This window comes from Xiphophorus couchianus, chromosome 24, assembly GCF_001444195.1.
Source record: "Xiphophorus couchianus chromosome 24, X_couchianus-1.0, whole genome shotgun sequence".
Classification (NCBI taxonomy): domain Eukaryota; kingdom Metazoa; phylum Chordata; class Actinopteri; order Cyprinodontiformes; family Poeciliidae; genus Xiphophorus; species Xiphophorus couchianus.
Genome location: NC_040251.1, coordinates 11,587,448 through 11,599,736, shown reverse-complemented (window position 1 = coordinate 11,599,736; position 12,289 = coordinate 11,587,448). Strand labels below are relative to the sequence as shown.

Sequence of the window (12,289 nt, the reverse complement as noted above, 5' to 3'; positions counted from 1 at the left end):
GATCATATAAACCAGTGGAAACTCACCATCTGCAGTTCCGTGCACAATGAGGAAGTTCTCCTCTTTTAGTTTGTTGACTTCTTCAAGGACAGACGCAGTCTGGGAAAACACATCATCATTACAGTGAAGTTTTATTTAGTTTAAAGGTGAAGTGCCGTATTTTCAACACTGTAGGGTGCACTGGATTATAAGGCACACTGTTACTGAGTGGTCTACTTTCGATTTCTTTTCATATATAAAGCGGCCCAGACTATAAGGCGCTTTAAGCAAAACAAAACAGTCATATAAGTCAGCCAGTCAGTCAAAGCACAGAACGTATTACTCCGCGACGCTCCTGACTAAGGTAGCTGTAATGTAACATACAGCTTTACAGCGTTACCGTATGTTACAGAGCACCGTGTACCACACAAAATCGCTGAGAGATCAGTAAACACAGCCAGATTTTGTCCATATTAATCACTAGAGGGCGCTGTTTTACTCCAGAACAATAAGATGCACCGGATTATAGAGCACACTGTCGTTTTTTGATTATAATTAAAGGCTTTTAAGTGCCCCTTATAGTCCAGGAAATACGGTATGTAACTTAAAAATTAGTAGTTGGTTTTTTTACATATTTGTTGAAACTGTCACTGCTATGTTGTGAATGTATATTATGAGACAGATAATCTGTAAAAAATATTGAGCTCCTCTGCCTGCTCCCAGTGCTAATTACAAATAACCAATCAGAGCCAGTAGGAGGGTCTAAGTGCTGTCAATCACCGTCTGTGTGGCGTTGCTCATCCCTCTTTTCTCTCCTGTTGTGCCTGGCCACCAATGAAAGCAGACAAACGGTTTTCCTCTAATGCCGAGTGGTTTCTCCACCATCACCACATTGAGCAGAGAGTACAATCGGTTGATTGACAGCGCTAAGACCCTCCTCCTGACTCTGATTGATTGTTTTTGGTCAGGAGTGATGTAACAATAGTAGCTGAGCGAGGAGATGGAGAAGATCGATCTTTTAGCAGAATATCTGTCTTATAACATAATGCCATGTTTTTAACAATTATTAAAAAACATGTTGTTTTTTATGTAAATGTTACACACCAGATTTGTAGATCACAGATTTCAAAAACATTCTTGGTTTTCAGTAATCCCAGTCCGACTGATGTGATGGACAGGAACACCTGAGAAATGTCTCTGATGGTGAGATATTATAGGTGCATCTGAGGATTGTTGTTGTGTTTTCTGTTTAAACACGTATTGGTGGCCTGGCAGAGTCAATACAACATTTACAAGAAGTCTAAAATCTATTATTTCTTTGAAAAATATTTAATCAAATGCACCCAGTAGATGTTTTGCTCCCTTCACATGTGAGTGGTTTGTAATATTGCAGCAAGGTGGTTCTTTCATCCCGATTTGGGACGTCTACACTGTTTTGTGTGCACTTCTCTTGATGTAGTACATTCATTCAATCCAATATGTTGTCAGACTGAAAGAAAATACTGCGAACATCTGAGTTTTATAGACCGCAATTCAACCGTTCTGCAAGCTGAGGCCCCAAAGGAAGCAGTGGAATTGAATCAACTCCCTAAACAATCTAACTTTCAAGAAAACAAGATGCATTGCAGGTTGGTTTGTTGTATTAGATTGTTTTAGGTTTGTTTGATTAATTTAAAATTGAGTATCTACTGAATTATTTAATTTCCTTTAATTATAAAACTGAGGTGCTTTGCAAGAGTATCCAGAACTCTTCATCTCTCTCATTTTGTCATGTTGCCACCACAAACTATGTCGTAGTTTATTGGGATTTGATGAGACTGACGAACACAAAGTCACAAATAAGATTCCGGAAAGTGTGCGTAGGAAATCAGCTTCCAGCTAAAACTGTGCAGAACCATCTTTTGTTGCAATCTCAGCTCAAGTTTGTAGATTGCAGTCCGCAAATCTACAGACTGAAGCTTTTGGAAATCCTTTTGCAAAATGCATAACGCCTTCAAAGCAAATCAAGGAAGCTATGCCACAAATTCCCACTTAGATGTAAAGTACAAGATTTTGTTTGCAACATTTTAAGATATAAATATAGATCGGTTTCTTTCAAGATCACAATTTTCCAGTCATCTCTGACCAATTTTTAATGTCCCAAGAACAACATCCCCACATCATATCTCCTAAAAGATGCAATGTGGAGACATAATTCTTGACATAATTCAAGTTCAGACTTTCGTAATGCTCACAATTCAATTAGGCTAAAATGACTGAAATAAATGAATAAAATTATTTTAATAATGTGAACGGTGTGTTCAACTTCAAGTTCAGAATATTTTTCAATATAAAATATTTTCTATTCTGTCAAAAAGGAGTTTGGTAACATTAGCATTAGCCACTTAGCTGCTTGTCTGATAAATTATCATTCAAGTTTTTGTGGGCCTTTCTTTTCCCTAAAGTCAACTTAAGTTTATTTTTATAGTACGTTTCAGCAACAAGGAAGTTAAAAGTGCTAAAAATCACAGAGTAAATAATTTATGGAACAAGCAGTAAACATTACTGCCATCATCAAAATCATCAAGTAAATACACATCAGATTTGTGGTGCATACAAATTGAAACAGAATGCTGGTTCTGGACAGAGTTGACTTCTGAAGGTGATTGATTGCACAAAATATATCACTTAATTAAATAGACTGAAATGACAACATAATACATGTTGAAAGGGGTGTAAATACTTCTGCAAGCCAGTGGAGAACGAGTTTTATAACCTTACCGTATAAGCATGCTCCTCCTTTGCTGGAAACCCAAGATACCTTTCAGAAAAAGCTGCACCTAAGAAACAAAAAACATTTGATTTGATTTTTGTTATACGTTTATTTCATTGTTGAGGAAAAAATCTTAGTGTTTGTGTCAAGCCTGTCGCAATTAATCAATTATTTGCATCATAAATTAAAATAAATTGGATAATTTTGCTTGCAGAGAATTCAAAATCTATTCTGTTTTTAGTTTCTGTTGTGTTTGGTTTTTATTCCCTGTTTATTTATTGATATTTTATTTTTATTTTTTATGCTTTTATCAATATGTTAATAAAAAATGGACTGAAATCAGCAATATTATAATTTATTGTACAAATTTCTGGGAGAATTTTCAGAAAAGTGTGTTACTGTGCCAGGCTTCGTTTGTGTCTGAACTCACTGTAAAGCCTGAAATCCGTTATTGGTGCTACAGCTGCAGCGCATTGAAAGAGGTTGTCGGTTGCAGCTAACATTTTGAGCGCTAAATAACCTCCAAGTGCCTGAAATTAGAAACAACAAAACAGAGTTAAAAAGTGCTACAGGTTTACAAAATCTGACATTTCATAACTAACAAAAACTTTTATAACCTTTCCAAATAGGGCTATCCTCCGATTGTCAACGTAAGGAAGCTGCATTAACAACCTGTGGAAGAATGAAATTGGTTAGTTTAGTAGTTTTAAAGGAATTTAACACTTTAGTGCAGTAAATTTTCACTGACTCTACAACTCCAAGATAGTCTTTGACTCTCAGCGAGCCGAGTTTCCGGGGGTCGACGGCGACGGTCTTCTGCCCACGGCCGACGCCGCTGCGGCCGTCCACCCAGGCCAAAGCCACGCCGTGCGTGCTGCAGAGGACCTGAGGCCAGCCGAGGGAAAACTCCTCCGTCACAGTCTGGCTGCCGGGCGTGCCGTCGCTGAACGTTACAAGAAACACCTTTGTATCGCTAAAAATATGTCATAAATCATAAAAGGAAGACAACTTTTCACCTGCATGTTCAGCAGGCGACACTTACACAATAATGAGGAGCGGGAGCAGGTTGGCCTCGTACCCCTGAGGCAGAGTCAGCTTCAGGTGCAGATCTGCAGGAGGGAAATTTAGTCACAACAAGAATAATTTGGCTAAATAAGATCATAATGTGTCGAAGTTACAAAATGCTTCCACATTCGGCAAAAATATGGCTGTTAAATAAGCAGATTTAAACTCATGTAGGAAAATATTGTTTTTCTGAATTGTCTGTTGGTTTGCAGAAAAAAAAGAAAACGTTCATTATAAATAGTATAAAAGTTATAAAATGGCAGAACTTTGCACCATGGTTGTCTGCTTGGACTGTCCTGAACAGACTCTCAGGGAGCCTCTTGTCCTCCAGAGCTGCAGACAGCAGGTTGTTATCCTCCAAGATGACATAACCTAGACAGGACACGCAACCAAAACATACCAACTTGTCTTAGTTTCACTAAAAACACAAAGACAGACACTACACATTACACTAATGCATTATATTATTATATCAATGGTTCTGGCTGCAGTTGGGAGTGACAGGCAGGTGGCGGTATTCACAAATAAATCCAGGATTCGGGTCTGTTTTCGAACAGCGCCCTCTGCTGGCTGATGTGTGGAACTGCATTTGACACTCACTGGAGGGGTCCTTCAGACTGTGAATCGTCACTTTAGGGATTCCTGGGCCTGAAACAAAATTAAAGAAAATGATGTAAAACTGAGGAGTGTGAAGTTATCCCATTTATCACAATTAAGTATTTATTTGAATTAACCAGCTCAGTTTCACATTCTTCTGGACTGGAGTATTTTTTTCAATATTTCAGGACAATATTTATGTTGAAATTTCACCCTAAGTGTACAGCATTTTTATTCTTTATTCTGTTTTTATATACATTTCTATATTCTATCATTCTGAGTCTATTTGCTTTTATTGCTTGTCACTTTGCTGCTACAATAAATAAATATTTATATTCTCTTTAGGCTGCTTTGACAGCAGGCCGTGGCTTCCTGGATTTGTTGAAATTGTGTTATGTTAGAGCCACAAACTTTATTTTACCGGCATTTGTTTTTATAATAACTCAAAGTCGTAGATAATTATGAAGAGGACAGAGATACATTCAAAATCTGATCCAAATCTTAAGAGTGTGGTGTGCTTTTTTAGTGCTGTATTTTGTTTGTGGTATGTCTCCACCTACTTTTTGAATCGTGAAACAATTTTTTGAATGTTGTTCAAAAAGCTGTCAGAATACATGTTAAACAGGCTCTCAATAGGATTTAGATTTGGACTTTGACTGGACCATTCCACATTGGCTCTTAGTAAAATAATAAAGAACCAACTAATGTTTTTATTAATTTATTTTTTTATAGAAATTCCTTTAACATCAAAGTATAAAATACATTATGTGGCACATTACACTAATGAAAGAAATTTTTTTTTTAAATATAGATATTTTTGGTGGAATAATTGCAGTCAATTTCCACAAAAACATGTCTCTAAAAGAATTAGTAATATATATTTTTTAAACTTTTTTTGTCAGTAGGTTTGGGAAGTGTTTTTTTCAGTATCAGCTCTATAGGGCAGAATTGTGCTCAAACTTTAATTTTTGACTTTGATTTCAAGAGCTCACAGCGTACAGACATTTAGTACATGCAAAAAAACTTTACAGGAAAGAAAATAAATATTTTTATATCCTTTTCCACAAATATCAATGTCCCATAGAAGAAACTCCATTCACTAAAAACATTAATAAAGTGATCTTTAAGCACAAAAACAAATTTTCTCAACTATTTATCAAAAATTCATTCAATATTTGCAGCTCTAAACAATTTTTATTTAGCTGGACTGAGGGTAAAATTTATATTTGGTCTTTTTTCAGATTTTTAATCATAAAAACATTAGCTTTTTATTTCAAAATTATCCTCTTTTTTGTGTTAATGTGTCACATAAAACCCCAATGTACTGTTTGTGTGTGATTTACCCAGGCAGTAGAGGACGAAGTGGGTTCGATTTGGGCTGAAAACGGCTCTGAAGAATCCACATCCGTCAATGAGGCCACAGGAGATGCAATGACGCTGAAACGCTCCATTCAAATCCACACTTAAAGCAAAATAAATAAAACAGGTTAAAGGCAGCATTTAGAGGGAAAGTTACAGAGTTTTTATTTGCTCCAAGAAATGGTTGGATTGTTTTCATAATACAAAATAAAACTGTCTTGTCACATATTGTGTCAAAATGAGTCAATATGAAACGAATGACAAAATCATGTTAGTTTAACCAACTAACATGATGATTCATAATGTGAGTTTGGTTTTAAAGTTCAAATCTGATGTGATGTGAAAAAGTATTTGCCTCCTTACAGATTTTTCTCAATTTATTTTTTATTTTTTAATACATTTATCCAAACCGAGTGTTAAAAAGTAATCACCCACTAAACCTTCTCTGTAGAGTAGATTTGGCCCATTCTTCTTTGAAGAATAATTTAAATTCAGCAATGTTGGATGGGTTTTGAGCATTAATTACTTGTTTAAGGGCAAGCCGCAATGTCTCAATCAGATTGGAGTCTGAACTTTGACTAGGCCACACTAAAACATAATCTTTTTTGTTGTAGCTTTCAGCTGTTCAAAGTTGGACTCACTTGTATGCTTTCAAATTATTCCTATCCTGCATAACAAATTTATGCTTCAAGTTATCAGGGTGTTTCGGACAGATTTATTGACAATAATATGAAATTATAATTTGAATACGACTTTCTTTTTATTTTGTATCTTTCTCTGATGATATGAAACATTTAAATATGACAAAAAAGTTAAAACTAAACCAGAGGAAAACTTGAAATGGGGGTAAATACTTTTTTGCAGCACTATAGGGACTAATTCTCAAAGAAATTTACAAAAATGTTAGAGTTTACACAGAATACATACTTATTGTAGAAACTGAAAAATTGAAAACAAAACATTGCATGATTGCTGTTATTCTTCTGATTGCTTATATGTCAAATATGTCGACTTCATGACATATTTGATTAACACTGTATCATTTTTATAGAAAGGAAGAAGAAATTCAGTTTTCGAAACATATCAACCTGGTTGTCTGTCATGTTCAAATGAAGCAAAACTGAATTATGCATAATGAAAATACAACTTGTCTCTCTCTCTGTTTGATTTATAATTAAAGAAATTGTGACTCTTCAGAAGGACTTTACCTGTAAAGGTGTCTGCTCTCTCTCGATTCTTCTGTGCTCAGAAAGTAGCTGAAAATGAGATCCAGATTTAAAAATCAAGCAAAAATCACATATTTTCACATAATTATAAAACTCTTTTAGAATGGAGCAAATGCTAAAACTTAATTTCTCTAAGATGCATTTATCAACATTTTGTTTTAGGAATGATTCAATCTTAGGTTGAAATCTGTAAAATTAAGCATAGCCTTTTTAAAATAACTTTTCATAAAGTTAATGTTAATAGAAAAGCATGGCTCTAGTCTAAAGTAATTTGTGATTTGTAATTTTATAGACTTTTTATTTATTACAACCAGATCGGTCAGTCTGGTTGAAATAAATAAAAACAGATAAAACAGAAATGAATCTGATTGAATTAAAACGGACAAATTAAACATCGGTCCATACAACATATAATTTAAAGTCTGTTTAAACAACCAAGCTAAACCATGAATAAAAACATTTTGTTTTTATTTTGTTAATCCCAACAGATTTAGTTTTAATTTTTATCACTACAAACTCAGACACTGCTTTATCCTCTATCAATCAACTGTTAATCCCAATAAAATATATTGCCGGTTGTATCTATGGAAGGGGCATGAATACTTTTGCAAGACTAAACGTTTAAAAAAAGCTGCAAAACTTTTTACTTGCGTCACGGCTAAAACTTTTCACCAAGGTTTTAATGTCAAACTTTCAGGTGTTCCAACTTCCTCCTTCGATCTGCATATAAATTATTCATGATCACAATCTATCGGCCCTCATTTGCATACTTCAGCGGTCTAATAAAGCCAGCTCTACACCACAGCGTTTTCTCCAAGAAGCAACAGAGTGGAGTCGACTTCCCGCGTCTGCGTGAGTGTAAGAAGAGTAATGAGATGTTTAGAGGCAACAAGCAGCGACAGCATGAGAGCCGAGCTGCTGACGAGAGACGGCTACTTTAACAGCGGGCTTTTCCAAGCCCGGTCCGTCTGGGATTTATGCCCCCAGCAGGATAAAGGCAGGTTTAAGCAATAATCTGCTCGCCTCGTGTAATCCCCAAGTAATCCTTTGTCCTCTTTCCTGTCAGTGGTTTTAGTACTTCAGTCTAAATCAAAGAGAGTTCCTTTAGTTTGTCAGCTCAGATCAATACTACATGCTCAGATTAGAGAGGCAATAAGTTAGTCAATTTAAAATGATCTCTTGATTGAAATTAGTTTAATTTGATTAACTAATAACGTCTGCTTAGCTTTAGACCGTTTTTGGTGTTGTAGTTTGGCCGCCATCCAGCAGAGGGCGCCACTGGTCGTCCGACAGTCGAGCGAGATATAGTATTCAAGATGGCGGCGCTATACCAGATTGGGAAAGTAAAACAGTCCAAACATAGTCTCTTGCTTACAACAGTGAAATAATCTGGCTATTGTAGATAGAAAACAAAAAAGGAGGAGTAAATTGCTGCCAAAAATGTCAGAAATGTAAAAAAAAGTCAAGAAAATTCTGAAATTAATCTTAGAGATTTTCCAGTACAAAACAAAAAACATTTTTGAGTTTGAAAAGTCATAAGTTTCAACTTTTTGAAATTTTTGACTTTCAAAACTCAGAAATTTACATTTTGTTACTAGAAAATTTCTTAGATTGATCTAAAAAATTATTTTGGTTGAAATTTACTACTTTTTGTTTTCTTCTAGCCAATCTGTTGGAAAAAAGGTGGAAATTTTCCAAAAGTTGAAAATGTGTGAATTTTCAAACTCCGAAATATTCTTGTTTCTGAAATTGATCTAAAAAATTCTGTGTTTTTTTATTTAATTTTTTTCTTTTACCCCTCCAGGGGGTCTTTTGTGGGCTCTAGTGTCCCTTATATGACAGTGGGCTGACAGGAAACGGGGAAGGAGAGAGGGGGAAGACATGCGGCAAATGTCGTCGGGTCCGGGAGTCAAACCCGCGACGGCCGCGTCGAGGACTCAAGGCCTCCAAATATGGGTCGCGCTAACCACTATGCCACCACGGCACGCCCTTGTTTTTTCTTTTCTACCTACAAAGATCCTAATACACCGTCGTAGGTGTGAGATGAAAAATGCACTTCATGCGGTTCTGTTCTGAAATCTAAACTCTGGACAAGCTCATTAAGTTATCAACTTAATAGCGTTCATTCAGCCAAGCCGCATGGGGGAACAGCTTCAACTTTTAAACCAACAATTACTAATTTGCTATGAAGGCGATGATTTGATGACAGAAAAGCAGAGGGCATAACGCAGAAAAAAAATCTGTTAACAATATAATGAAAACACGAGGAGGAAAAAAACAAAACAGTCCTCATTGATGTGTAATTTTAAGGCTCTATAAGTTTAATAATGTCATAAAACCACAATTTTATGTTTATTCAGTCAGTATTTAACACAAAATATGTTCTAAAATGATCTAATTCTTTTTCTAAATTTGTATGAAATGTAGCCCTTCACGTTATGAAAAGAGAGTTGGCCCTCTTGATACAAGCAAAACACTTTGGTTTTTAACAATATGGCCGCTTATTAATTAATTGTTAGTTGAGCCATAAGATCAATCAACGTTAGATTACCTTATAAATCGATAACTTGCATCCCTAGTTCAGATTATTTAGTCATTTCTAACTACTTATATCAATTTAGAAGTCCAACTCAGTCAGTTTCTACTAGTTGAAGGATTCAGATTAAAATCTCTATTTAAAGCAAGATATAATCATTTCTGAGACTGCAACGTTTGTGTTCACAGAAAGGTTTCCCACTCAGTGTGGCTCCCACATACATCTTTCCAGCCTTCTCGTCTAAGGCGCAGAGCAAGGTGACATCCCAGCTCCCCGATGTCAAGAAGCGAGGCGGGACGGAGGGGATGGCAGGCTGCATTACACAGACACACAGAGATGAAGAGCAAAGCAGGAGTATTCACATACACAGAATAAAAATAGGAACAGCTGTAAAGCAAGGTTCTGTCAGAGCATGGCAGGAGGAACAGCATGGGTCGAAAATGTGAGATTCAATCAAACGACCGGTGACTGTAGAGAGGATCCTGTTGGATATTTTTATTATGAAGGCAGAAATCACAATGGATGTGGGCCTCTGCAGAAATGGGAGAAACTTGTTGGCAAAAAATAACTTATAAGTATATGCTGTATATACAGCTCTGGGAAAAATTAAGAGACCACTTAAAATATGCAGTTTCTCTGATTTTACTTTTTATAGGTTTATGTTTGAGTAAAATGAACTTTGTTCTTTTATTCTATGAACTTCTGACAACATGTCTCTAAAATTCCAAGCAAAAATGTATTATTTATTTGCAGAAAATGAAAAATGGTCAAAATAAAAAGATTCAGTGCTTTCAGACCTCAAATAATCCAAATAAAACAAGTTCATATTCATTTAGAAACAACAATACTAATGTTTTAGCTCAGGAAGAGTTCAGAAATCAATACTTGGTGGAAAAACCAGGAGGTTTTCAATGGGGTTCAGAGCAGTGGGCTCTTAAATTTTTCCAGAGCTGCATATAAAAAGAACATTAAAGGGGAACTGAAATTCACATCTTGAACATTTTTTACTTCCATTTAGGTCTCTATTGCTTCTAAAAAAAAAAACCAGCCAAAGCACTTAAAATTGACCCAGCCATTTTTTGGACATAAATTAATGTTTTTAGTATCAGGAAAATAAGCTGCTTCAAAAACCTTCAAAATATAACATCACAAATCATCAGCAACTCCAGCCAAAGCCCTGCTGGTTACTAGCAACCAGCATGTTTGGTCAGCCACTGTATGTGCTGTACAATGGCTGCTGGTAAAGACAAACGGTTTATTGTTGATTTATCCATTTGCTGCATTCTTGTTGCTTGTGCATGAGGCTCTACTAATGCTTTTTGAAGATGTTCGGTTTTATAATTGCGCATGTGTTAGCAGGCATTTTCATGCATGCTAATGAGTTGGGGGCGTGGCCAGCAGCAGCTTACTTTGATTTAAAGTGATAAGAGGCCATGAAACAGTTCATTCTGGAAGGAGTCCAAAACTGAGCAGAATAAAATCTGATTGCCTAAGGATGATTTTGTGCAAAAATGTGATGAACATGTTTTTATATGGACCATAGACCTGTTCCAATCTGTTCAAGGAAGCGTAATAGGTCTCAGTATGCAAAACTTAAAAACTTTATAGGTTTAAGAGCTAAATAAATAACAAATAACTTAATAAATTATGAATGTAACAACATATTTAACTGAATAACTTAAAGAAATTAAATTATTTTTGTCTAATCATAATTTTTAGCTCTAGTATCTGACTTTTTACACCTAATCTCCAATGCTTTCTTGCAGTAAACATGAAGCTGTTTTGGTTACAGGTTTTCAAACCACGCCTGCTTATATTTACACTCTCTTATGATTAATGAGAGCATAACGTAACAAAAGCATTTAACTTTATTTTCCAGAATGCACAATAAGCCAGTTTCAGAAGCAGAATACCTAATCAGGAAAGCAGCCAAGTTTAAATGTGTGGGGAAGAATGTATTTCCATACAGCTTATAGCTTTCCTGCATTATATTTTTTTAGTTAAAAATTATGGAAAAATGAACACCCAAAGCAATTTCATCAAATAAATAAATTGGATGGATATTTAAGACGTTTTAAAGCCCCCAAACTAAGATTAGCACATATAAGGCTTTTAGAAACCTTGGAGAAATTCTATAAAGTACAAAAACAAGGAAAATTGTATTTTCTTTACGTTTTAGGAATCAGATAATTTTTTTTTGTAAATTAAATAAGGGAAAAAAATCATGCACATTCCATTTTATATGCTTACACACTTTTTCATTACATCTACAAACATAAAAACTAAAAACAAAGTAAACACTTCAGGACTGAATACATTGTATTCTGGAGCATAAAATAAGGCTTTACTGGTGTGAATTTTAAAAATCTGTACTTTTGTGAAAGTTTAATAATGAAGGATGGAAAATGACTGACCTGAACTGTCAGACCAGCAATGTGGTGAAACTCTCCACGAGCGCCTTGCTTTGCTGGAAGTATCGTATAAAACACTGAGCCGTCTGACGTAAACAAAGGCAAGTCCTGTTGATAGAAGGTGAAAGGTTAAAGGAAACCCAGAAGTAATTAATTAGTAAAAAAACAAAGAAGGGAGATTTTCTGAATCACTAGAAGTACACACCTGTCGCTGGTTCTGCATCATGTCCATGGCCATTTTATGTTTCTATGGATTTCAGATGAAATAGAAACATTTTTGCCACTTATTTCTAACCATTTCCCCCCCCAAAATTTAAGTTGCTAGTTAGAATAATCTTGTCAATAAATCAAACTCAGTTTAAAT

The 12,289-nt window shown here is 35.3% G+C and overlaps 1 protein-coding gene across 1 annotated transcript in view; it reads right to left on the bottom strand.

Moving 5' to 3' along the window:
* Positions 1-12,289, bottom strand: part of LOC114141046 (inactive dipeptidyl peptidase 10) — a 48,936-nt gene that overhangs the window by 3,355 nt on the left and 33,292 nt on the right. Inside the window, exons 12-24 of the mRNA XM_028011451.1 lie at positions 12,131-12,172; positions 11,929-12,033; positions 9,736-9,827; positions 6,961-7,008; positions 5,737-5,855; positions 4,397-4,444; positions 4,070-4,168; positions 3,774-3,840; positions 3,480-3,674; positions 3,349-3,403; positions 3,162-3,261; positions 2,740-2,798; positions 27-99 (exon numbers count right to left, since the gene is read on the bottom strand). Coding sequence (XP_027867252.1) covers positions 27-99; positions 2,740-2,798; positions 3,162-3,261; positions 3,349-3,403; positions 3,480-3,674; positions 3,774-3,840; positions 4,070-4,168; positions 4,397-4,444; positions 5,737-5,855; positions 6,961-7,008; positions 9,736-9,827; positions 11,929-12,033; positions 12,131-12,172 — 1,102 coding nt within the window. The remainder of the gene's footprint in view (positions 1-26; positions 100-2,739; positions 2,799-3,161; positions 3,262-3,348; positions 3,404-3,479; positions 3,675-3,773; positions 3,841-4,069; positions 4,169-4,396; positions 4,445-5,736; positions 5,856-6,960; positions 7,009-9,735; positions 9,828-11,928; positions 12,034-12,130; positions 12,173-12,289) is intronic.